The 25,184-nt window shown below is 37.1% G+C and overlaps 1 protein-coding gene and 1 pseudogene across 9 annotated transcripts in view; one reads left to right on the forward strand and one right to left on the reverse strand.

Annotated features, from left to right (window-relative positions):
- The window catches only part of ZC3H8 (zinc finger CCCH-type containing 8), a 31,460-nt gene that overhangs the window by 1,006 nt on the left and 5,270 nt on the right, over nt 1–25,184 (forward strand). For 2 of the 9 annotated variants that reach the window (XM_043603989.1, XM_043603990.1), the window contains exons 2-8: nt 3,400–3,496; nt 11,723–11,954; nt 13,988–14,121; nt 15,977–16,099; nt 16,698–16,809; nt 18,192–18,301; nt 19,413–19,450. In XM_043603989.1, the coding sequence (XP_043459924.1) occupies nt 3,400–3,496; nt 11,723–11,954; nt 13,988–14,121; nt 15,977–16,099; nt 16,698–16,809; nt 18,192–18,301; nt 19,413–19,442 (838 nt within the window). In that variant the 3' untranslated portion in view covers nt 19,443–19,450. Of the gene's footprint in view, nt 1–3,399; nt 3,497–11,722; nt 11,955–13,987; nt 14,122–15,976; nt 16,100–16,697; nt 16,810–18,191; nt 18,302–19,412; nt 19,462–25,184 lie in introns of all 9 variants that reach the window. The other 7 variants (XM_043603991.1, XM_043603988.1, XM_043603992.1 and 4 more) reach the window with 6 other exon arrangements.
- Nucleotides 598–685, reverse strand: LOC122467450 (annotated as a pseudogene).

Below are 25,184 nucleotides of genomic sequence, written 5' to 3' on the forward strand. Positions count from 1 at the left end.
ACTTCTAAGCTTTTAATGTATTTTTTCCAATTTCCCTAAGCTGAAACTGTGACACACAGTCCTTTGTTCCTTTATTTCTCTCGTTGTCAATATATCTCTTATTCTGGTTGATTTTACCTTCTGATATCAAATCTGTTCCCGTCTCTCTCAAATACCTTAATTAAAACTATTACCTTAATTCAGGCTACCATCAAGAGTTTTATTTAGTGCTTTACATGAAATACGTCATTTGATCTTAACCTTGAAGAAAAGAACTATCCTTGTTTTTGCAGATGAGAAAATTGCAGAGAAAGGATAAATAACTTGTCAAGATTGCACAGTGTAAGTGGCAAAACTAGGATTAAGTTACCCAGTCTTACTTCAGGAGCCATGATTTGATTTCATTGCTACGTTTCTAAGGCAAAGTGACTAAAAATAAGATCTATAAATATTGAAAAGAGACAAAGACACTAATTAATTGCAGATGGGTGATCATCTACAAAGGAAAACAAGAGGAACCAGTTAATAGACTATTGAAATACGTAAGAGAATTCGGCAAGGTGAATCATCACAAAAACAATAGCTGCAAGTAAGAAAACAATAGGGTCTGTCGATTTGAAGATGTGTTGGACAAAAGATTCTATTCACAAAAGCTTTACTGAACTACATACTACACTTGATCTTAGCCAAAAGGCCGAGAAGCGATTTTACTGAACTACATAAAAGACACTTCTGGATTTCTGCCAAAGTATTAGGTGGAGAATGGTATTGAAGTATGGAGAGCATCTGTGAACTGTTCCTTGTTCATACATATCCTTTGCCTGTTTTTGTTGGTCTTTCTCTTTAAAATTTTAGGATCTCTGGTCTGCAGATATTTTACTTCCGATTTGTTGTCTTTTGACTTTGCTTATGGCTTTATTTTCATTGCATAAAGGTTTTTTTGTTTGTTTTAAGTAAGGTCAAATGAATTGATCTTTAATGGTTTCTGGGTTTTTTGCTAGTAATTTTATGATGGGATTACTCGTGTATTGAGCACCTGCCATGTATGAGATATCCTAGGCCCTGGGGCTATAGGAATAAATAAACAAAAGAGATAAAAATCTCCATATTCATGAGATTTATATGCTTGGTTCACAGTACATAAATAGATAGTGTTTTAGGTGATGATAAATGCCTGGGAGAAAACGAAAATGATAGGAAGTGAGGATGGGATGGTCGGGAGAATGTAGATGTTTTAAAGACTCAGTGATATCATCGATGAGTAATATTTGAGTAGGGACTTGGAGGTGAGGAAGATTGATTTCTAGCAGAGAATATAAAAGCACGTATAAAAGTCCTGAAGTGGAATGAACATGGTGTGATTGGGTCATTGGAGCAGAGGGGCCAGGAGTAGCAGGAGTTGAAGAGAAGTAATACTCTAGAGGTACGCATGATAGGGTCAGGGAGGCAGTTCATGTAGGGACTTGTAGATGCCATAAGAATGACTTTGCCTTTTACCCTGAATGAGATGAAAGGCTATTGGAAGGTTTTCAACAGGGTGACATTTTAGCAGGGTCATTCTGGTTGTGTTGAGAGTAGAATGTAACAAGTCAAGAGAAGCTTGGATCATAGTATTTAGTAGCAAGAAGTGGCTAAATATGGGTATATTTTAAAGATAAACTGGATTTTCTCACAGATTGGATGGAGATAGGCGAGAGGAGTCTATGTTGACTTCAAGGTTTTTGGTCGGTATCATTAGAAGGGTAGAGTTGGTGTTGAAAATAGCAAGAGGAGTAGATCAAGAATTCAGTTTTGGCTCTATTAAAAATATGTCAGGTAGCAATCCAGGGGAATATGTTGAATAGGTACTTGGTTGGCTCTGCCTGCCTGGGCTCCAATCTCAACTCTTCCAGTTAACTAGGTCTGTGGGAAGTTTTATAAGCTTTCTGTAATTCAGTTTTCTCCTCTGTGAAATGGTCTGTGTGTCTTAAGTTTGTTGTGATGTGGGTAATATGCATGGAATAGCTTCTGGCAGAGGGAAAGCATAATGCAAGTGTTAGCTGCTGCTGTTGTTAATGCTATTGTAGTCATTACTGTCATTATTGCTTTGCCTCAGGGGAGGTTGCCTCCTACTCCATGAAATATTTCATTACTGTAACTGGAGCAATGAAGGCTCACAGTATCTGGCTTATTGGCTCTTGTAATAATGGCTTCTGTAGAAGGCTCAAACTTGGTGTCTTATCTGAAGAAATTTTGAGGCTCTAACTGGGGATAGATCAGTGGTAAACTGTTGAATTGGGTTAAGTTGTGAAGCCTGAGTTCCTCCTAAGTTTGAAAGAAGCTCAGAGCCACTCTTCACATTCTTGCGCATTCCATTTGTAACACGTTTTTTTGAGAATGTACACATTGCCTAGTCCTTACCTTTACCAGGCATGTAACTCCTATCTTAAGCTTTTATTCAGTAGTCACTACTTGTCCAGACACAATTGCTTTCAGTCTCTGGTATTTATAGTATAAGCCATTATTTAGCTTTACCCATAAATTTCATTGGCATCTTTGTTCACCAGCTTCTTATATTTCCCATCTTCATCTTTCATTTTTAGCTTTGCCAGAATATTCTCAAGTAATTGTCTCAGATGACGTCTCTGCATGTCCAGCTTCTCAGTCCTTGCAAGTCTGGAAACAACTTCTTTTTTATCTTTCCACTTGCTTATAAGTTAGGCTCTCTCCTGACCTTGAAGGACACCCTGCATTTTACCTGAAATACTATTCTCCCTTATGTTCCTCCTTGTTTGCTAACTTTTTAAAAAGTTTACGTGTTTATTTATTTTGAGTAATCTCTACACCCGATGTGGGGCTCAAACTCATGACCCCAAGATCAAGAGTTGCATGCTCTTCCAGCTGAGTCAGCCCGGCACCCCTGTTAGCTAATTCTTATATACCTTTGAGGCTTAGAAAACCCTTGGCTCCCAAATGTAGGTTAAGTGTTCTTCATATATGTACCAATGCTTATCAGACTATATTGAAATTGCTTTATTTTTTTTTTCTCCAAGAATATAGAACGTTCTCACAAGGCAGGGACAAAGTCTTTTTCATTGTTGTGTTCCAGGATTTAAGGCCTACAGCCTGGTATATGGTGGATACTCAGTATTTGTTGAATGAATGGAATGATGGATGAATGAATGGGTGGTTTCTATAGCTGCTAATACTAGAACATGAAGGTTATGCATTAAATTTCAGGTTTGTACTTTACTTACAAACACATGTTGACATTTACTGCTTCTGTAATTTTGTTCTTGGAGTATTTGGAGTAGAATTTGAATTTGGAATTCCTTTGAGGGCAAGTAGAAGATAAGCCAAAGCAGTGAATTTTAATGGTGTGGTATGAACCATTTCCAGGTTGAAAAACCCTTCTTGTATTATTTGATATTTTTGCTACAGAATCGATGATGAAATAGATGATACAGAAGTTGAAGAAACACAAGAAGAGAAAATAAAATGGGAAGTAAAACTGGAGTGTGAGCAAATACCCAAAAAAGTAAGATTAAGTTGGCATATCAAAACACCAGACAGGAGTGGGTGTGAGAAATTTATCAGGGGTCCTATTTGTCTCAGTATAGTCAGCATTTGAGATCTAGTTGCTTATATCAAGGAAACCTTGGTTACACGGTCAAAAAACGTATTAAAAAACTTTAGTCATTTAACGTGAACTGTTTTAGTGTATTGCTTTTATTTTGGTTGTCTCTATTTCTGAAATGGGTTGTAGTCTATTTCAAAACCTTTTCAAGTTAGGTCACAATTTTTAAGGGTTTTGATTTGCTGACTCAACTAACCTTAGTGATTTACAGCTAACTCAACTAACTTTAGTGATTTACAGCTTAAAGCTTGGATGAATTTGCTAGGACTGCCCTAAACAAAGTACCACAAAGTGGGTGACTTAAATAACAGAAGGTTATTGTCTTGTGTCTCTGGAGGCTGGAAATCTGAGATCAAGGTGCTGGCAAGGTTGGTTCCTTCTGAGGGCTGTGAGGGGGAGTCTGTTTCATGCCCCTCACATAGTTTCTGGTGGTTTGTTGCCAGTCTTTGGTGTTCCTTGGCATGGCTTCCAGAAGCATCACCTTGATCTTTACCTTCATATTTGAATTGTGTTCTCCCTGTGTGCATATTTCTGTATCTAAAATCCTTTTATTTATTTTTCTATTTTTGATGTTTATTTATTTTTGGGAGAGCGAGAGAGAGAGAGCACGAGCGGGGGAGGAGCAGAGAGAGAGGGAGACACAGAATCCGAAACAGCCTCCAGGCTCTGTCAGCACAGAGCCTGACACGAGGCTCAAACTCACAAACCACGAGATCATGACCTGAGCCGAAGCCAGACGCTCAACTGCTCAACAGACTGAGCCACCCAGGCACCCCAAAATTAATCCTTTTATAAGGACATCAGCCATATTGGATTAGAACCTACCCTAGGAACCTCATCTTAACCAATTACACATGTAATGGCCCTATTTCCAAATAAGCCCACATTCTAAGGTTAGGACTTCATCAAGAGAATGTTGAGGGGCGGACACAGTCAACCCATAACAGCTAGTATCTATGCCTCTCTTGCCTCTTTCTCTCTTTTTGAAATTTTTTTTTTCTAAATTTTTAAAAAAAAAAAAATTTTTTTTTTTTCAACGTTTATTTATTTTTGGGACAGAGAGAGACAGAGCATGAACAGGGGAGGGGCAGAGAGAGAGAGGGAGACACAGAATCGGAAACAGGCTCCTGGCTCTGAGCCATCAGCCCAGAGCCCGACGCGGGGCTCGAACCCACAGACCACGAGATCGTGACCTGGCTGAAGTCGGACGCTCAACCGACTGCGCCACCCAGGCGCCCCTTTCTAAATTTTTTTTAAATGTTTTTTTGTGAGAGAGAGACTGAGAGAGAGCAGGGGAGGGGCAAAGACAGTGGGAGACACAGAATCTGAGGCAGGCTCCAGGCTCTGAGCTGTCCATAGAGAGTCCTATGAGGGGCTCAAACTCAACCATGAAATCATGACCTGAGCTGAAGTCAGACATTTAACTGACTGAGCCACCCAGGCGCCCGTGAAATTTTTTTTAATTGTGAATTTTAACACATTACAAAGAGATGGGTTTGAGTGGGGAGTGAGACTCACAAGACACAAATAGGCTTTAATATGATACTTTGCAGGCTCTGCATTGCCAGTGCGGAGCTGGATGTGGGCCTGGAGCTTACGAACCACAAGATCATGACGTGAACCAAAATCAAAAGTTGGGCGCTTAGCGGACTGAGCCACCCAGGCATCATTTAATGTGCTACTTTTATACTTGGCTTTATAAAAGGATACAGGACAGATAATGCAGCAGGTACATCATCTTCAGCTTCTCAGCTACCCAAGTATATAACTTCTTTTGCCCTTTGGGGCATGTGTGGCTGCTGTGGACAAGAACCAAGGTCTTGACACTAAAACTGTAGCCTGGATTTCCCCCCAATTTTTAATACTCTTTTAGTCATACAGACCCCAGTTCTTCATACCCACTTAAGGTTCCCTAATCCATGTATAATCCTATACAGGAATTAGGCAGATAGAACATTCTACAGTTAATCTTAAGTAGATTCCAAGAAACAGTACTGTGAGAAGATGGACACCTGCATTATTCCTAAGTAGGCTTGCTACAGCCCGACTCTTTACTCACAAGTGCATGAAACATAAATGTACAGTATCACAGCTGATTAAAAATAGAACACCCAAGCCAACAATTTGCAAGTCTAGAAAGAACATTATGCGCAAAGCCTCTGATACCTCCTTTCTCAGTCATAACCCCTTGTTTCCTCCTAGAGGTAACTAGAGACCTAACTTGCATGCTAATAATCACTTCCTTGCTCTTCTTTACAGGTTTAGTTTTACTGCTGATGCTGTCATCCTTAAAGAACACAGTTTTTTCTTGCCTGTTTTTACATTTTATTGAAATAAGATAGTGATTGTATTTTTTTCTTTTAAAGATGATTTTTAAGTTTATTTATTTAAAGAGAGAGAAAGAGAGTGTGTGTGTGTGTGCATGTGGGAGGAGGGGGAGGGACAGAGGGAGAGAGAGAATCCCAAGCAGGTTCCATGCTGTCAATGTGGATCCCGGCATGGGGTTCAAACTCAGGAACTGTGAGATCATGGCCTGAGCCAAAATCAAGAGTCAGATGCCTAATGACTGAGCCACTCAGGCACCCCTGTATGTGTTCTTTTCTGTCTTCTTTGTCTCAACATTATATTTACAAGATTCATAGATGTTGTGGTGTATACTTGTTTATTTTCTTAGCTGCATGGTATTCCTTTATTGAATATACTAGATTTCATTGTTGGTAGAGGTTATAGGTTATAGGAGATTATAGGCAGTGCTGCTACATTCTTTAACTTGTGTCGTGTTGCACGTGTGTTCTGTATTTACCTAGGAGTATAACTTCTGGGTCTTAGAGTATAAGCATCTATACCTTTACCTTAATGCCAAACTGTATTCCAAAGTGGTTTTACCAATTTTTATTCCCAGAGGTATATATGAAAGACTGTATTTCTGCTACTCCACATGTGATATTATTATCCATCTTATTTTTTATCACCTGGTGAAGTTTCTCATTGTAATTTAGTTTATATATTTTTTTTATTAAAAAAAATTTTTTTAACATTTATTTATTATTGAGAGACAGAGAGACAGAGCATGAGCAGGGGAGGGGCAGAGAGAGGAGGAGACAGAATCTGAAGCAGGCTCCAGGCTCTGAGCTGTCAGTGCAGAGCCCGACACGGGGCTCGGATTCACAAACCGCGAGATCATGACCTGAGCCGAAGTCGGATGCTCAACCAACTGAGCCACCCAGGCACCCCATTTATGTTTTCTTAATTGCTATTGGGATTGAGCACCTTTTTGTGTTTGTCCATTTGGATTTCCTTTTTTTTTTTTTTTTTTTTGGTGCTTGTTCAGGTCTTTTTGTCTTAGTATTACAGGTTTGTCTGTGATTTTTTTTTCCCTTGATTTGTAGTTCTTTATTTTGGATTATAAGGGTCCCCCCCCCCCCCCCGCCCTTCATTGAGTATTATCTGTTGCAGATATCTGCTTATTTTGTGGCTTTACAGGATGGCATTTTTTGATTAAAAGTTTATATTTTAATGTATTCAAATTTATTCTTCTTTATAGTTAGTGTTTTATGTGTTTTATCTAAATATCCTGAGATAATAAAAATATTTTTCTGTAGTGTCTTCTAAAAGATTTATTGTTTTGCTTTTCACAAAGGCTTATAGTCACCATAACTAATTTTTGTATCTGTATACTGTGAGGTAGAGGTAATACATTTTTTTTTACCTTTTTTTTTTTTTTTTTTTCCTGTTATCATACCCAGTTGTTCCAGCACCATTCACTGAAGGAAAAGAATGGTCTTTTCCTCCACTGGTCTGCAATGTCACCATTTTCAAAAATCAAATGTTTGTGTTTGAGTGGGTTTTTCTTGACTCAATTCTCTTCTGCTGGTTTATCTGTTTAGCCCTCCCCTAAGAGCTCACCATGTTACTGCAGCTTTATAGTGAGTTTAGATGTCAGATAAGCAAGTCCTCTCACCTTATTTTTCTTCCTTAAGTGTCTTGGCTTTTTCTTAAAATTAGTTTTTCCGTGGAAAATTCTGGTGGAATTTTCATTGGGAATACATTTAATCTGTAGATCATTTTGGAAAGAATTGACATCTTTAGAATATTGAATTGTCTAATCTTTAGGTCCTCTATAATTTCTCTCAACAGTATATGATACTTTTCTTTGTAGGTATCTTATATACATACCTTCTGTTAGGTTTATTGCTAGATGTTTGATGAGGCTATTATAAATTACGTCTTTTTTAAGCATCCATTTTCTAACTCTTGGTTTCTCATAATTTATTCAAGAGTTCTTTCTTGTTCTTTGTTTTGATGTTACAGCTTTCTAGCATTTTTTAAATAGATAATGTCTTGAATGTCTCTTTTGCAACTATTTATGGTCTCTTTTGCAACTATTCAACTCTGCTGTTGCTCAGCTCTGCTATTGTAGTGTGAAAGCATCTAGTATAATATGTAAATGAATGAGTGTGGCTATGTTCCATTAAACTTTATTTATGGGTGTTGAAATTTGAATTTTATATAATTTTCATTGTCATGAGATATTATTATTTTGATTTTTTTCTTCAAACATTTAAAAATTCTAAAGACCATTTTAGCTTGCTGTTACAGAAATAAGTGGCAAGATGGATTTGGCCCTGGGAACATAGTTTAATGACACCTGCTCTAGATTTTTGTCATGTGTTTTGTGCCTTCATTGTCCCTTGATTTTTTTTTTTTTTTTAATTTTTTTTTTCAACATTTATTTATTTTTGGGACAGAGAGAGACAGAGCATGAACAGGGGCGGGGCAGAGAGAGAGGGAGACACAGAATCGGAAACAGGCTCCAGGCTCCAAGCCATCCGCCCAGAGCCTGACGCGGGGCTCGAACTCACGGACCGCGAGATCGTGACCTGGCTGAAGTCGGACGCTTAACCGACTGCGCCACCCAGGCGCCCCATTGTCCCTTGATTTAAGATAGGCCTGGAGAGTTGATGGACGGCCTAAACTGGTGTGTTGCCGGGTCTGTGTCTCTGTAGGCCTTTTGTCCAGATGGGAAGCTTGACTGGACATTCTCTGTACATGAGTGGGCTGTGTGGATAAGTGGGTTTCCTGCAGCCTGCTTTGTGCTATGCATCCCTTTCAGCGGTCTGGTGAAGCCCATGGGTCCCTTCTCAGAATAATGTTTTTAAGTGAATAAAATAGACTATGTTGGATTACAAAGGAAATTTATTTTATTGAAATAATAGTGATCAAAATAAAACAAATGGGAAAAGAGTAATATGTTCTTTATTAATGTACTAAGTAATAAGGTCCAACAGGTCTAATTATTGTAACTTTGACATAGTGATGAACATAAAAGATATTTTGAGATTTGCAACAACTATAAGGTGATATATGAAAGTAATTATGATTCTATTAGTGACAGTTGCTGGTACTGCTGATACTACTGCTGTTTGTTGGCCTGTGTTTCACAACAGGAAGATGCTAAATGTCAACTTAAGGGTTGATGATGCAAATAATGTGTGATTTTTATTGCCATTCAAGTTCATTGAATTCTGTCCATAGACTCCAGTGGGCGGATCTCTTCTGGACAGTGGGGTAGAACTCCTGTGGTAGGTTGAGTGGATGGAGTATATTTCTGGTGGGGGTTACTCTCAAATGCCAGAATGTGGAGGACTTCATCCTGGGGTCTTAGTACCCAGGTAACAAGACTTGGCTTTTATCAGACATGTTACTGAATTTCTTTATTCTCTTTTTTGCCCAGGGTAAATTTTGTTTGTATGTATTCTGGTGAGGAGTAGGGTAGAGAGAATTTGTTAACAATAGCTTTGTCTGTTTTTATGTAGAATTTTAATTCATCCTCATTTATAGCCCCGTTTCTCACACACCAACATAAGCCCAGCCTCCCAATTATCATTTGCTTTTTGTTTTTCAAATGTTTGCCAATAATTTGTTAAACTTTTCTCAATTACTGATGAATGTACTTCATTTCCCCCTCACCCCCACTAATATGGAACTGTTTTTACATTTCTATACTTTTATTTCTGTGGACTTTCAGGAGGCCACACTAGTTCAATAAATCATCCTAAATTAAAAATCTTTTGCTTAAAAAAATTTTTATTTAGACTCCTTCACTGAAGGGAAAAAAGTTATATAGTGTATTTATATGCTTTCTAAATTACATAGAGAACAACAAATATCAAAGCAAGGAGTTTATAGCTAGCTGCATGAAGAAAAGTATTAAAGCAATCATTCGTATTTTGTGTATTTCATTGCTCTCTAAGAGTAATCATATCCATTAGGAGTGCTCATCTCTAATGTATAAAAAACAACATAATTGATGATCTTCCTGGTTTTATTCATATTGCCAAGTCATCTAATCTTTTCATTTAATACAAACGAATCAGACATATTATTACCTGTTAAAAGGGGTCTGCTTTGGTACATATTTTGTGTGTGAGGGAGCACTTAATTATTCATTTGGATCATTGTGATATTTTGATTCAGTTACGCTGAATAGAATTTCCTGTGTGTTTGACTAAGCTTCGCGAAGCTGTTGCATAATTGAATGATTCTCCCTGTGCCCATTAAATGAAATTAAAGGCGAAAACCAAGGTAAACATAATTATCACAGAAATTGGCCAACTTTTTATAAAGGACCAGCTAGTGCATCATTTTGACTTTGTGAGCCATATTGTCTCTGTCACAACTAAGCCACAGGTAGCAGAGAAGTGAATGAATGGGTGTGATTGTGTTCCAGCAAAACGTTATTTACAAAAAACAAGAGGCCAGGCTGATATCTGCCAACCCCTGACTGGAAGAAGATACATTTACAAGTTCATTCTATGGCTTTAGTTTTAAAAGGTGCTCTTTCTTGAAAACTTGGAGACCAGGAACTTGGTGGCCTGATGATTGTTGGATTGGTTGGTAGTCTTGTCTGGTGTAATGAAGATGAGGTGTACATTAAGGCCACTGTCAGGTTAGGAAACTTTCTCCACTTGTTTGGATTCTTCAGGCAGGGAGCAAAGTCATTTTCTAAGCCTATGATAAATCCTCTGGTGGTACGACTCCTAGCTTTGAAGTTAATCATCAAAGGTAAACCATTAAATTGGGCCACTTAGTATATTTTATAATAGTCTTCTGGTTTGTTTGAGTCTGTTGCCTTGATCAGTTATAAGAAAGTAGGTAAGAGACCAGGCCCCAAAGCATGCTCTGGAGCGGGATCATTGGTCAATTTAATGGTAGACATGTCATCTCTTCTTGATATCAAAACAGGAGCCCTTTGACACTTGGACTTTTTAAAATAAACCTTAATTAAAATGTATCATATATACTATAATTATACAACTTGATCCACCTGGGTTATCGAGTATAAATACCTATATAACCAATACTAGGGAATTCTGGTACTTTAATTCAGAGTACTTTAAGTTGTCTCCTGTGATCATCTCAGGCTGACCCAGGGTCAGTTGCCTTACCTGGCTTGCTCTTCCAGTGTGGGTGCCAGTGTTTGCATCTGTCGCCTTGGGGCAGCTGCAACAACAGTGTTAGAAAACTGTTTCTGAAAGTAAAATGAACTTGATTATAGAGAACGGGGCAGTTCTTTCTTCCTTGTTGTCAGTGCTGCCACCTTCTCTGCCACCAATGCTGTGAGTTACAGGAAAAATTACGGACTTCGCTAGCTGTGATATATCTTAGTGTGGTATAGATTTTCACTTGGGCCATTACAGTTTACTTGTTCTTTTACGAAATGATGAGTTATTGAATTAAACCATTTAAAGTATGCAAAGGGATGCAAAGGGAGAAATAAAATGTGACTTGTAATACTATAATTCAATCAAATAAAATTATATCAAATAATTAAGATTTGGGGGTTTCGTCTTTAATTCAGTAGAGTACATCTAGTGTACAAATTCAGAATCTTGTGTTAAGTTTTCTTCAAGGACAATATGTTGTGTTTTTTGTTTATGTTTTTTTTTTTTAATTCTGGAAAATTTTAAGTATGTAAGAGTGGAAAGAAAAGTATATGAACCCCCGTATACCCATCACCCAACTTCAACAATGATCAGTTCATGGCTGGTCTTTATTTCTTCTTTATAACCAGATTGCGTTGAATTATGCTAGGTTTTTAAAATTGAAAATTTAATTTTTACTTAGTTTAGGCACTTGGGGAACTCTACAGCATCACCGAAGAAATTGCTACATAGAAAATCAAGAAGTAAGGACTATGATGTATATAGTGATAATGATACCTGCAGTCAGGAATCAGAAGATACTTTTGCTAAAGAGCTTCAGCAGTATATACAAGCTAAAGAAATGGCAAATGCTGCTCAATCCTTACCATTTCCTGAAGAATTGAAGAAAGAGGGAGTGAAGGACACCCAGAAAGGTAAGGGTGAGACTGTTTTGTCATTTTGTGTTTATCTAGAGAAGCAATCACAGTTGTCCATATACAGATTGGGGTTTGGGGAGGGGGGGGAGTTTTCTCTTGCGTTTTATTTCATAGGAAGATCATGCTTTCCATGGATCTTATTTATTTATTTATTTATTTTTGTTTATTTACTTTGCGAGGGGGAGGGACAGAGAGAGGAGAGAGAATGCCAAGCATGCTCTGTGCTGTGAGCACAGAGCCTGACTTGGGGCTCGATCTCATGAACTGTGAGATCATGACCTGAACCAAAATCAAGAGTTAAATGCTTCACTGACTGAGCTACCCTGGTGCCCGTCCATGGATCTTTACACCAGATGTGAGCTTGCATGGCCGGAGACCCCCCTGAGACCTGGCCATTTGGTGTACAAATACTTAGTTTATAGGAGGAAAGTACAGCAGGGTTATCAAAGGCCATGACTGCTTTGAAAGGGAGAATGCTAAATCCTTTGCCTCTGCATATATGAAGGACAAGATGTGCCTGTTTGTATTGCTGTGTTGTAGGGAGGGATTGATTTCATATCTGTTATAGTGGTATGCCAGATTAAACTCAGAAATAATATTCTTTTAGATTAATCAAATAAAGTTTAGTCATAGATACGAGGACAAATGACCATGGTAAACGAAATTAATCCTCTTATTTTACTGCTTTTTTTCTCTTGAAATGTTTTTCTGTTTAAAATCGGTCTATAGATAAATTTAATCTATATAAAATGTTTTCTTTTTCTTTTTTTTAATCTGTTTTTATTTTTATTTTAAATTAAACACTCTGCCCAGTGTGGGGCTCAAACTCACATCCCCAAGATCTAGAGTTGCATCTTTTACCAACTAAGCCAGCCAGGCACTCATATAAAATGTTTTCAGTGAAAACTCTGACAGTAGTGTAAGAGGTCATTTTAAACATTTGAAGGTTTTGCTTTTATAGTGCTATGGCAGTTCCTAATTAGCTCCATTATACTCTGAACACTTCAAAAGGATCTGGCTGGTGGCAAGCAAGATTGATTTCATTAATTATCTTGCTTTTCTTTCTTCCTGACTATACCTTATCTATTAAAAAAATTTTTTTTTAAGTTTATTTATTTTGAGAGAGACAGAGGCAGCATGAGTAGGGGAGAGGCAGAGAGAGAGGGAAAGAGAGAGAGAATCCCAAGCAGGCTCTGCACCATCAGCACACAGCCTGATGTGAGGCTTGAACTCATGAAACTGCCAGATCATGATCTGAGCCGAAACTGATAGTTGGACACTTAACCGACTGAGCCACCCAGGCCTCCCTACCTTATCTATTTTCATAAGGAATGAATTGGGGATCCAGAATATATTAATTCTCCTTTTGGTCTCTTAATCCCAGAGCTTCCAGAAAGGTCAGCATCATACCACTTTTCACTCAGTGAGCAGTGGAGAACTCCTCCTGGATTATTATAGAATGTACTTTTTTTTTTTTAGGTGTTTATTTTATTAATTTTTAAGAGCAAGGGAGAGCACGTAAGCGAGCAGGGGAGGAGGAGAGAGAGAGAGACAGAGGATCTGAAGCAGGTTCTGAGCTGCCAAAGCACAACCCAATGTGAGGCTTGAACTCATGAATCATGAGATCATAATCCAGGCTAAAGTCAGATGCTCAACTGATTGAGCCACCCAAGCGCCCCAGAATGTACTTAAGAGTAAACTGCCCGGGGTGCCTGGGTAGTTCAGTCAGTTAAGTATCTGACTTTGGGTCAGGTCATGATCTCCTGGTTGATGAGTTTGAGCCCCACGTTGGGCTCTGTGCTGACAGCTCAGAGCCTGGAGTCTGCTTTGGATTCTGTGACTCCCTCTCTCTCTGCCCCTCCCCCACTCACACTCTGTCTCTCTCTCCCCCTCTCAAAAAGAAACAAATGTTAAAAAAAATTTAAAGTAAACTGCCATTGTACTTTTATGTCATCATAAATTAAAATTAAGCATTTTAAGATTTAATTTAATGTTTAAGATTTAAACAGAATTAACTTCTTTGTTTTTAGTTGTTAAACAAAAAAATAAAAACCTTAAAGCTGTACAGAAAAATGGTAAACAGAAGAAAATGAAGCGAAAATGGCCTGGCGCCGGACACAAAGGATCCAACGCTTCACTGAGGAACAGTGGCTCACAGGAACAGGTACAAGAGTATGGGCACGTAGGAGAACGCCTACATGGTGCAGGATATTCATCTTGCACCTACCTCAGTGGCAAGCCATAAAACGAGGGTTCTCTGACGGTGAAAAATCTCCTCTCACAATCAGTTCGCTCTCCACATTCTTCCTTGTCACTGTTGCAGCTCCTTCCCTCTCCCTCATGAGCTGCCAGCACCTGTGTTAAGCCTTAGCGTTGAACCTGTTTACCTGAATACGTGCACACAAGTCCCTTGATTTGGCCGTGTTGTACTGTCAGAGACTGGAAAAGCAGGAGAAGCAGGGAGAAGGTAAAGTAGCCCAGAGAACACTTCAAAGGTCACAGAGTCTTACAGAGTTGCTATGATTGCGGTTCCTGGTCTATCAGTATTTGACTCCCCTCTGGAAATTAAAAATGAATATTTCTGAGCATTGGCTTACAAAACACCCCCTATCTGCTTGGTGTTTTGATTTTGCTTTGTAGAAGTTCCTGTTCCTTGGTCTGCAGATGTAATCAGGATAGAATAGTAAGTGACTCCTCTGGACTCTGCTTTTCTGAGGTGTTTTAAACAAACTTTTTTGTTAGGCTGGGTCCAGAAGACAAGAGTCAGGGGTGGTAAAATATTAGAAATACCAAATATTATGGATTGAAACATTTATATATGTTTCCATATTTTACAGATGAGGACTCTGAAGCCCTGGGGGTTCAGGTATCTGCTCAGTCACACAGGGCCAGGCCACAGCCTGTATCTCCTGACCCTGTTGGTATTCCCTTCATTTGGTTTACATGGACTCAAATGATTATTCAGCTAAAATTGACAGCCCTTCTACATGAGTAGCAAATTATAAACCTGTGTGAGAATTTAATAACATAGTCAAATAAAACCAAAGATTTAAACTGGCACATATTGGACATGTAATTTTGATAGTGTTAAGTAGAAATTTAACATCATTACAAAGCAGATCACGTAAATGTCAGGTCTCTTCTTTGCACATATTTAATTCCTAAACATGTTCAGAAGTTTGGGATGCAGACATTGTATGTAAATTGTACCACAGGTTAACATGCTAAAATGGTTTAGGTTTCTAAAGAGCTAAAATGTATTATGAGATTCCCCTTTTTTTTTTAATTATTTTTTTTCAACGTTTTTTATTTATTTTTGGGCCAGAAAGAGACAGAGCATGAACGGGGGAGGGGCAGAGAGAGAGGGAGACACAGAATCGGAAACAGGCTCCAGGCTCTGAGCCATCAGCCCAGAGTCCGAGGCGGGGCTCGAACTCACGGACTGCGAGATCGTGACCTGGCTGAAGTTGGACGCTTAACCGACTGCGCCACCCAGGCGCCCTCCCCTTTTGTTTTTATATAAAGGTCACCTTTTGTTTTTATATCTCTGTTGCCATCTTTGAGGTTATATTTGTTTACTAGATAGAGCTGGTTATTATTCTCTGCTCTCACCCAGTGAGCATCTCATTGAACTTAAAGAGTATACCGCTTTCGGTTTACCTTACAGTCTCCAGTTTTGTCTCCGTTGTTCTCAAGAGCCTTATTCCTGGATTTCATTTTTTATCACAAGTAGCCGCATTTTCACTTTAAAAAATTGCTTATTCAATTTTTAAAAATGAGGGCAAAGTATAGTAAAATAATTCAAATTGACCAAACACGTTCAGTGCTGGAATTCTGTTGTAATTGGCAGAACATTTATTTTTCAACTGATGTGCAAAAGTCCAAATCTTACACATGTAGGCCGGTTTAGAAGAGTCACTTTTTAATGTTTTAAAGGTGGTCAAAATAATTTTGTGCAGTGGAATAAAATATTTAAATTTATATTTCTCACATTTACTTCTTTGTTTTTGTTTTCAAAGGATGGTAAACCGAAAGAGAAGCAGCAGCATGTGAGAATGAGTCAGGGATTCATCAACCAACATACAGTGGAACGCAAGGGGAAACAAGTTTGTAAATATTTTCTTGAAAGGAAATGTATTAAGGTATAAAAAACTGCGTAAGCAAAAATATACTAAAATGTAAGGTATAGCAAAAATGTACAAAAGCCAACTCCTGTCTCCATTGGATACTCTAAAAGCATACCTGTACATTTTATAACTCTTTCCTTCTGGAAAAGGTTCAGTTAGAAAGCTTTACTGAAGTATTATTTTATGTTTAAAAAAGACACTTTTTAGGGGCACCTGGGTGTCTCAGTCAGTTAAACTGCTGACTCTTGATCTCAGCTCAGCTCATGATCTCACAGTTCGTGGGATTGAGCCCTGGTGGCAGGCTCTGTGCTGGCACTGTGGAGCCTGATTGGGATTCTCTCTCTCCCTCTCTTTCTGCCCCTCCCCTGCTCATGTTCAGGCTCTTTCTATCAAATAAATAAGCATTTTTTTAAAAAAATGCTTTGTGTTAAAAAGGTTTAGGATGTAACAAGATTTTAAGATTGTGGAGTGGTTATACGATAGCTCGTTAAGAATTAGACTGTAGGGCTTCTCAGATTTTTTTCTGGAACAATTTGCTTATTTTAAGATTAGTAGGAACTGCATGACTTAACTGAGAAATAATGGCTTGTCCTTGTTCTTTCCTTTCGCCCAGGGAGACCAGTGTAAATTTGATCATGATGCAGAGATAGAGAAGAAAAAGGAAATGTGCAAGTTTTATGTACAAGGATATTGTACCAGAGGTGAAAATTGTCTGTATTTGCATAATATCCTTTATCACAAGATATAATTTTACTTTTTATAAATATTTACATGAACATTTTAAGTATGTATAATTTTGAATAAAACCTGTGTTTTAGCTATGGCAAAATTATGTTACCCAAGCCCAAATCCATATCAAACTGGTTAAATTGTGTGATTTTTTTTTTTCCCCAAGAAAGAAAAGATGGATTCTTTAGTAATTCTCAAATGAAGATCCTTCACTTGGATAGCATAGCAGCAAGTTCATGAGACCTATTCAACCCACAGAAAGACTCAGAATTTCTGCTGTGACATTAACTAATTATATCTATGTTCATAGAGATATAGCTATATATGTGTATATACATATATACAACTACTTTGTTGTTATTAATGATTTTCTATTTAAGTAGTCTGTACACCCAGCGTGAGACTTGAATTTACAAACCTGAGATTAAGAGTAATATGATCTACCAACTAAGCCAGCTAGGCACCCTCATATGAGTTACTTTGTTAAAAAAAAAAAAAAAAAAAAAAAAAAAAAAAAAGCATCATTTGGGAGTACTTGTTTTCTGTATAGTCTGTACTGAATTGTCCTTTAATTTGGAGAATAACCTTAACTCTTTAATGCAAATGGTACAGACAGGTTGTAAAAACATAGAACATAAAAATTTTATGGTAATAGCACCTTTGGGTACCACAAAAGTTGTTTTCCTTCAGTCATGCAGTATAGGGAATCTCAAACTCTAACTTGAGTTTTTTCCAGAAAACAATGTTGAAGTTGTTTAAGTTCATTCTATTTTAAGTAAACCTAATATATAAAGGATCCAGATTTGTAAAACCTATCATCGTCATTGACTTTATTGCCTCTATCCCCAAAGAATGCCTTAAAAATAATCACATTTCTGGGGTGCCTGGGTGGCTCAGTTGGTTAAGCATCCAACTTCAGCTCAGATCATGATCTCATGGTTTGAGCCCCACATTGGGGCTCTCTGCTGAGCCCACCTCAGATCCTCTGTCCCCTTCTCTCACTGCCCCTCCCCTGCTCATGCTCTCTCTCTTTCTTTCTCAAAATAAACAAACTTTAAAAAATTATAAAAAAATAATAATCACATTTCTTAAAGTATTTAAAACACACAAACTTTTCTTATGTCATTGAAACAGACCTATAATTTATTATAAAAATGAATATGAAGGGAAAGTTTCATGTGATAGCCAATAAACTTGATTTATTATAATTATCCTAAAATTAGATGTTTCATATAGTTCAATTCATAATTTATCATATTTTAAATAGAGAATTTAGTGTTTCTACTAGAAGGAAAGGCCTTTATACAGGGAACATAAAGTTAATTACCAATTATTTTAGTTGGATTAAAATTGTTCTCTTCCTTAACACTTGGGTTACATGAATATCCTTGCAAGTTTTACCATACAGGAACAAAATGTTATCAGGGTGACTATTGCAAGTTTTCACATGCTCCACTGACTCCTGAAACACAAGAATTGTTGGCCAAAGTAAGTAGAATTTTAATTTTTGTTTTTCTTTTTTAAAGAATATGTTTGAACTAAGGGCAAGAATTTGGAAACATACTATTCTTTAAGGAGAATGCCTCATAGGTTACCATTTGGGATATGTTAGGACTGACAATCTTAGAATTTAATTCTGTTTAGAAAATTATTCATTGTATATATATTTTTTGTAGCTTAAAGGAAAATATATACTTATTGCTGGTAAGAACGTTATGCAAGCAATAAGTATAAATTGGAATGTTCTTAAAACTTTCAAAGTAGTTAGTAACCTTAGTAGCCAAGCTAAGCAAAGGAAAACAAAGCAAATAGGAGAACTAGTACTCCTGTTATACTCTTAGAAGGAAAGCTAAGAATCATTGGGTGATGAATGTTTTAAAGTTATGTCAGAGCATCCTTAAATAGTTATTTCAAAGTTTTCTTCAAATGTTCTTCCAGTCAGCGAGGAAAGATAATTGAAAAAATAGTAATTTATATTCTTTCATCTCCCATATGTTAGAGTCTGTGCCTTTAAAATTAAATTGAAATTTAAGCGAAAATCAAAGGTTCTTCTAGAACCAAGCCATATCATCTTGTGGCAGAAGTTCTCTTGAGTGTGTGCAAATATGAGAAAGTCAAAGGTGCTTATTTATGGATATTTTTATGTTGTAAAATATGAAGGCTTACCCTGGAATTAAAAGTCATACCAAGGGGCACCTGGGTGGCTCAGTCAATTAAGTATCCAACTCTTGATTTAGGCTCAGGACATGATCTCACAGTTTCTGAGTTCGAGCCCCATGTCAGGATTGGTGCTGATGGCTCAGAGTCTGCTTGGGATTCTGTCTCTCCCTCTCTCTCTGCCCTGCTCACATGTGCACGTTCCCTCTCTCTCTCAAAATAAATAAACTTAAAAAAAAAAAAAAAGTCATACCAAGTATTTTGTTATTAGTATGAAATATATATGGAAAAAAGAGATGTAAAAGTTATGTTTCAGTTGTTCTTACGGTATTATAATTACTAGGATAAATAGTATTGGAATCATTAGAAAATTACAAGACCATTATGATGTACCTGAATTTGATATTGATGCATAAAAATGTGTGTTTTTTTTTCATATTAGGTTTTGGATACTGAGAAGAAGTCATCATGAAAATAAAGGTATGAAAAAGGTAAAATTAGAATTTAGCACATTTCCTTTTATTTCTCTGAAACACCTCTAGAAATTGGCATGGAAACATAGGGCTTTTCCATTTTCTAAAATAGAAATCTTTTTCTTTCTCCTCCCCTGCTAAAAAATTATAAAATATCTGATACATATACATAGATATGTATCTCCCGTCTCCTTGGACCTGCTTCCCTCTGTTTGTCACTATCTTTTGTATTTTTATTCTCCTCTTGTTTCTATGTAGATTTGCCAATGTATGTGATTCACCAAATACTATATTTAGTTCTGCTTGTGTTTGGATTTTATTTAAACAGTTTGGGGTTTTTTTTAAATGCTTTTTTATTTTGAGAGAGAGAGTGAACGAGCAAGCATTGGGGGAGGGGCAAAGAGAGGGGAGAGAGAATCCCAAGCAGGCTCAGCACAGAGCCCAATGGGGCTCAATCTCATGAACTGTGAGATCATGACCTGAGCTGAAATCAAGTCAGATGCTTAACCTGCTGAGCCACCCAGGATCCCCACCAGTTTGGATTTTTTTTTAAACAAGTATTCTGTGTATTTATTGGTGACTTGGTATTTTCACTCAACATTATGTTTCTAAGATTCGTTCATGTAGATCCACAAAGCTCTTATTCATTAATTTATACTTTTATATAGCATTTCATTCTGTAAATATGTTAACATTTACTTAAACATTCTACTAATGATGGACATTTAGGTTATTTTCAATATTTTAAATATAAAGTATTGCTAATAATGTGTAATAAATAATATATCTAATAACATACATGTCTTTTGACGTAAATGTGTGTAAGTTATCTTGGATATAAACCAAGGAGTAGAATTGTATCATCTTAAAATTTTAAAACAATACTAATCTTTTCGAAAGTAGTTAGAACAGTTTATATTCCCGTCAACTGTGTAAAATAAATCCTGTTACTCTATACTTGCCAATACTTTGCATTGTCAAGTCTTTAATTTTTTTTTTCTACCAGTTTATTGGGCATAAAAGTGATGTCACATAGCTTTATTTTCATAAAGCTCAGCGTCTTTTCTTATGCTTGCTAGCTTTTGAGTTTCATCTTTGGTGAAATGCCTGTTAGTGTTTTTTGCTTACATTTCTATTGGGCTGGACTGACCTTAAATTGATTTTACATATTCCTGATGTAATCCTTTGTGAGGTATGTGTGGCAGGTCTCCCCATTTTGTAAACTGTCTTTTCACTTTTTCTGAGGTGCCTCTGGGAGCAGAATTGCTTATTTTGGCAATCCGTTTAAGTTTTGGGGTTTTGCTTTTTACATTTATTTTTTACTTCTTTGAAAAAAGTATCTGGTAATAGTTGCTAATTTAATGGTTTTAACAACCACAAACTTCTCAGCATGTAAAAATAAACATTTCTTTTTTCTGTGCATCTGCAAATTGGCTGGGAATAGGCTGATCTGGGCTAGCCTTGGCTAGGTTGGCTCTGCTTCTTAAAGCAGGTTGACCAGGATGGCTCTGGCCCACGTTTGTCTCAGTCTCCTCCTGGGATCAGTGGGCTAGCTGGGATGTGTTCTTCTCACAGCATTGGCAGAAGCTCAAGGCTGTTTGTATCACATTTACACACAACCCATTGGCCAAAGTAAGATATATAGCCAAGTCCAAAGTCGGAAAGTAGGGAAGTACACTCTTGTAGTTTCCATGTGGGAAGAGCCGCTAAATTACATGAAAAAGAGAGTGGCTGTGGCTAGTGGGAGATGAGAAGAATTAAAACTGATTTCTTTGTTAACACCTTATTTTCCCTCTCTTTCCTTATATGGATAAGCATTCTCTCCATACCATTCAACTGAAAACACTGCCCTTTCCCCACTGATCTGTAATGCCTGGTCCCTCTGGTATAGATAAGTTTCCTTCAGACAAAGATCTATTTCTGGGGTATCTGTTCTGCTTCATTTGTTTTTTTCTCTAATAGTCTGTCTTAATTACTGTAGTTTTACTGCATTTTATATACTTTGATAGTTTTTCTAATGCTGTTCTCCATGAATGCCTTGGCTATTTTGGGCCCTTTTACTTACTTTGACATAGTGTTCACTTGTTTTTAGTGTAAAATTTAATACTTTTTGGTAAATTTAAAAGTTGTGTGACATCACCAAATCCAGTTTTAGAATGTTTTTGACATCCCCCAAAAGATCCCTTAGACCCATTTTAAGTCATTCCCCAGTCCCATATCCAGTTGTAGGTAACCACGGATCTACTTCCTATTTCTAGATTTGCCTTTTCTGGGCATTTCGTATAAACTTTAATATGTGGTCTTTTGCTTCTAATTCTTTTCACATTGTATGATGTTTTTGAGATTCATTCATGCCTTAGCATAGATCACTTTTTGTTTTAAAAAAACTTTATTTTTTTAAAGATTTATATATTTTTTATTTTTAAATTTTTTATTTGTTAACGTTTTATTTATTTTTGAGACAGAGAGAGACAGAGCATGAAAAGGGGAGGGTCAGCGAGAGGGAGACACAGAATCTGAAACAGGCTCCAGGCTGTGAGCTGTCAGCACAGAGCCCGACGCGGGGTTCGAACTCACGGACCGCGAGATCATGACCTGAGCTGAAGTCGGCTGCCCAACCGACTGAGCCACCCAGGCGCCCCATATATTTTTATTTTTAGAGAGAGAGAGTGTGTATGCGAATGGGGGAGAGGGGCAGAGAGAGTGAGAGAGAGAGAATCCCAAGCAGGCTCCATGCAGGGCTTGTTCTCACGACTCTGGGATCATGACCTGAGACAAAATCAAGAAAGAGTTGGATGCTCAACCAACTGAGCCACTCAGGCACCCCGATCACTTGTGTGTGTGTGTGTGTGTGTGTGTGTGTGTGTGTACATATAAAATTGCCCCCATTATTCCATTGTATGTTTTGGAGATTCTGGGTCTTACAGTAAATATATTTTTAACTTTTTAAGAACTGCCACATTGTTTTCCAAAGTGGCTGCATCATTTTACATCCCAGATAGCAATGTAAGAATATTCTAGTCTCTTCACATGCTCACCCACATTTGTTACTGTCAGTTGTTTTGATTGTGGCTGTTCTAGTAGGGGTGAGGTGGTATCTCATTATGGTTGTAATTTGCATTTTTCTAATGATTACTGGTGTTAAGCATCTTTTCATGTGCCATTGGTCAGTTCAGATCTTTACCCATTCTTTAATCGGATCATCTTCATACTGTTGAATTGTAAGAGTTCTTATATGTTGGATACAAGTCCTTTATCACATATATAATTTGGAAATATTTTGTCCCAATATGTGACTTTGTCTTTTTGGCCCAGTTTGTGCTTATATTTTTAAAATAGTGTCTATTAAAGCATGAACATTTTAATTTTGATGCCCTAAGTGTATTTTTTTTTTTTTTATGGATCATGGTTTTGAGGTTCTATCTAAAAATTCTAATGCAAGATCACAAGATTCTCCTATATGTTTTCTTCTAAAAATTTTTATAGTTTTAGCTCTTTCATTTATGTCTATAATTCATTTTGAATTCTTGAGAAAAGTGTGGTCTAAGGATCTAAATTTTTCTTTTTGCATATAGATATCCCATTGTCCCAGCCCCATTTCAAAAAAAAAGACTGCCCTTTCCCCAGTGAGTTGCCTTGGCATCTTTGTCAGAAATCAATTGACTGTAAATGTAAAAAATTGTGTTCTGTTGTTGTATATGTGTATCTTTATATGTTATATGTTAGGCTCTATATGTTTATCTGTTGCTCTATATGTTTACCCTTATATGTTATCACACTGTCTTGTGATAGTGTCTTGTGATTCTATAGCTTTATACTATGTGTTAAAATAAGGAAATAGAAGCTGTCTGGTTTTGTTCACCTTTTCAAGGATCATTTTGGCTAATTTAGTGTCTTGTGCTTTTCCATATAAATTTCAAGATCAGCTTGTAAATTTCTGCAAAAAACCTGTGCTGGAATTTTGACAAACATTACATTGATCTGTGGAAAATTACGGTGTTAACTGAATCTTCTGGTCTGTGAATATGGAATGTATCTCAATTTATTTAGATCCTTAATTTCTCTCAGTTTTGTACTTTTCAGTGTACAAGTGTGTTGTTTACACTTTTGTTAAATTTATTTACATGTATTTTTCCTTTGATGGTGTTGATGAGAGGAATTAAACTTCATTTTGGGGTCATACATTCATGGTAAAGAGAAATAGAATTAATTTTTGTATTTTTTTAAGTTTATTTATTTATTTTTGAGAGAGAAAGCATGAGTAGAGGAGGGGCAGAGAGAGGGAGGGAGGGAGGGAGAATCCAATCAGGCTCCATACTGTCAGCACAGAGCCTGATGTAGGGCTCAAACCCACAAACTGTGAGATCATGACCTGAGCCAAAGTTGGACACCTAGCCAACTGAGCCACTCGGGAGCCCCTAATTTTTGTATTTTGATCCTGTTTGCTGAGACTTAGCTGAACTCATTTATTAGCTGTAGAGTGTGTGTGTGTGTGTGTGTGTGTGTGTGTGTGTGTGTGTGTTCCTTAGGAATTTCAACATATATGAGAATAAAGACAGTTTTACTTCTTGCTTTCTAATCTGGTTCCCTTTTATTTCTTTTTCTTGACTGATCTCACTGACTAAAACATCCTGTGCAATGTTAAATAGAAGGGACAGCAGATATCATTGCCTTTTTCCTGATATTAGGCAATAAGCATTCAGTCCTTCACCATCATATATGATTTTAGTTGTAGGTTTTTCAGAGATACTCTTCATTGGTTTGAGGAAGTTCCCTTCTATTCCTGTTTTATAGAGAGCTTTTATCACGGATGGGTGTTGGATTTCATCAAGTGTGTTCCCCCCCCCCCTTTTTAAGTTTTTATTTATTTATTTTAAGAGAAAGAGAGCCCGTGTGTGTGCGTGAGGAAGGGGCAGAGAGAGAGGGAGAGACAGAATCCTAAGTCTTCGCGCTGTCAGCACAGAGCCTGAAATGGGCCTCTATTTCAACCACTGTGAGATCATGACCTGTGCCACAATCAAGAGTCGGATGCCTAACCAACTAAGCCACCTAGGCACCCCATCAAGTGTGTTTTCTATGTCTACTGAGATATTCTGTCTCCCTCTTTCAGCTCCTCCCCTGCTTCTGCTCTCTCTCTCTCTCAAAATAATTAAATAAACTGAAAAAAAAAAGAATGTCCTCAATGAAACAGTAAAAATGTTTAATGTTGTTAAACACCAATTCTTGAGTATATGTTATGTCAGTAATCCATATAGTGAAATTGGAAGATGTATAAAGTATGGGTTAAACATCCATCCTACCTACAGTATAGACTAATAGGTTTTAATGTAGCAGTACAAAACGTTCCTTCTAATTGTTTCAGATTTTACATTGCAACTGGAAATTTGGTTACATTTGCTTTTAGTATTTATTTGCCCACCACTTTGTTTTTTAGCTTTTCTGCGTTAAGTTTTAGCCTTTCTTATATAGCATGTATAGTTTGGGTTTTGTTATTTGAGCCAAACCAAAAATCCTTTACTTCTTTTGATAAGTGAATTGAGCCCATTCACATTTATTGAAATGACTAAATGTTTGGGTTAGGTCCTGTCATTTTTTATTATAGTTACTGTGTAAATTGTTATATTTATGTATTTTCCCTCTCTATGATGAATTTTCTTTTTTTATTCTTTTATAAAATTTGCTTTCTTTATCTCATTTTTATTCTTTGTTCTTTTTCCACTTTTATCCAGTAACCCTTATTG

Source organism: Prionailurus bengalensis, chromosome A3 (assembly GCF_016509475.1).
Source record: "Prionailurus bengalensis isolate Pbe53 chromosome A3, Fcat_Pben_1.1_paternal_pri, whole genome shotgun sequence".
Taxonomy (NCBI): domain Eukaryota; kingdom Metazoa; phylum Chordata; class Mammalia; order Carnivora; family Felidae; genus Prionailurus; species Prionailurus bengalensis.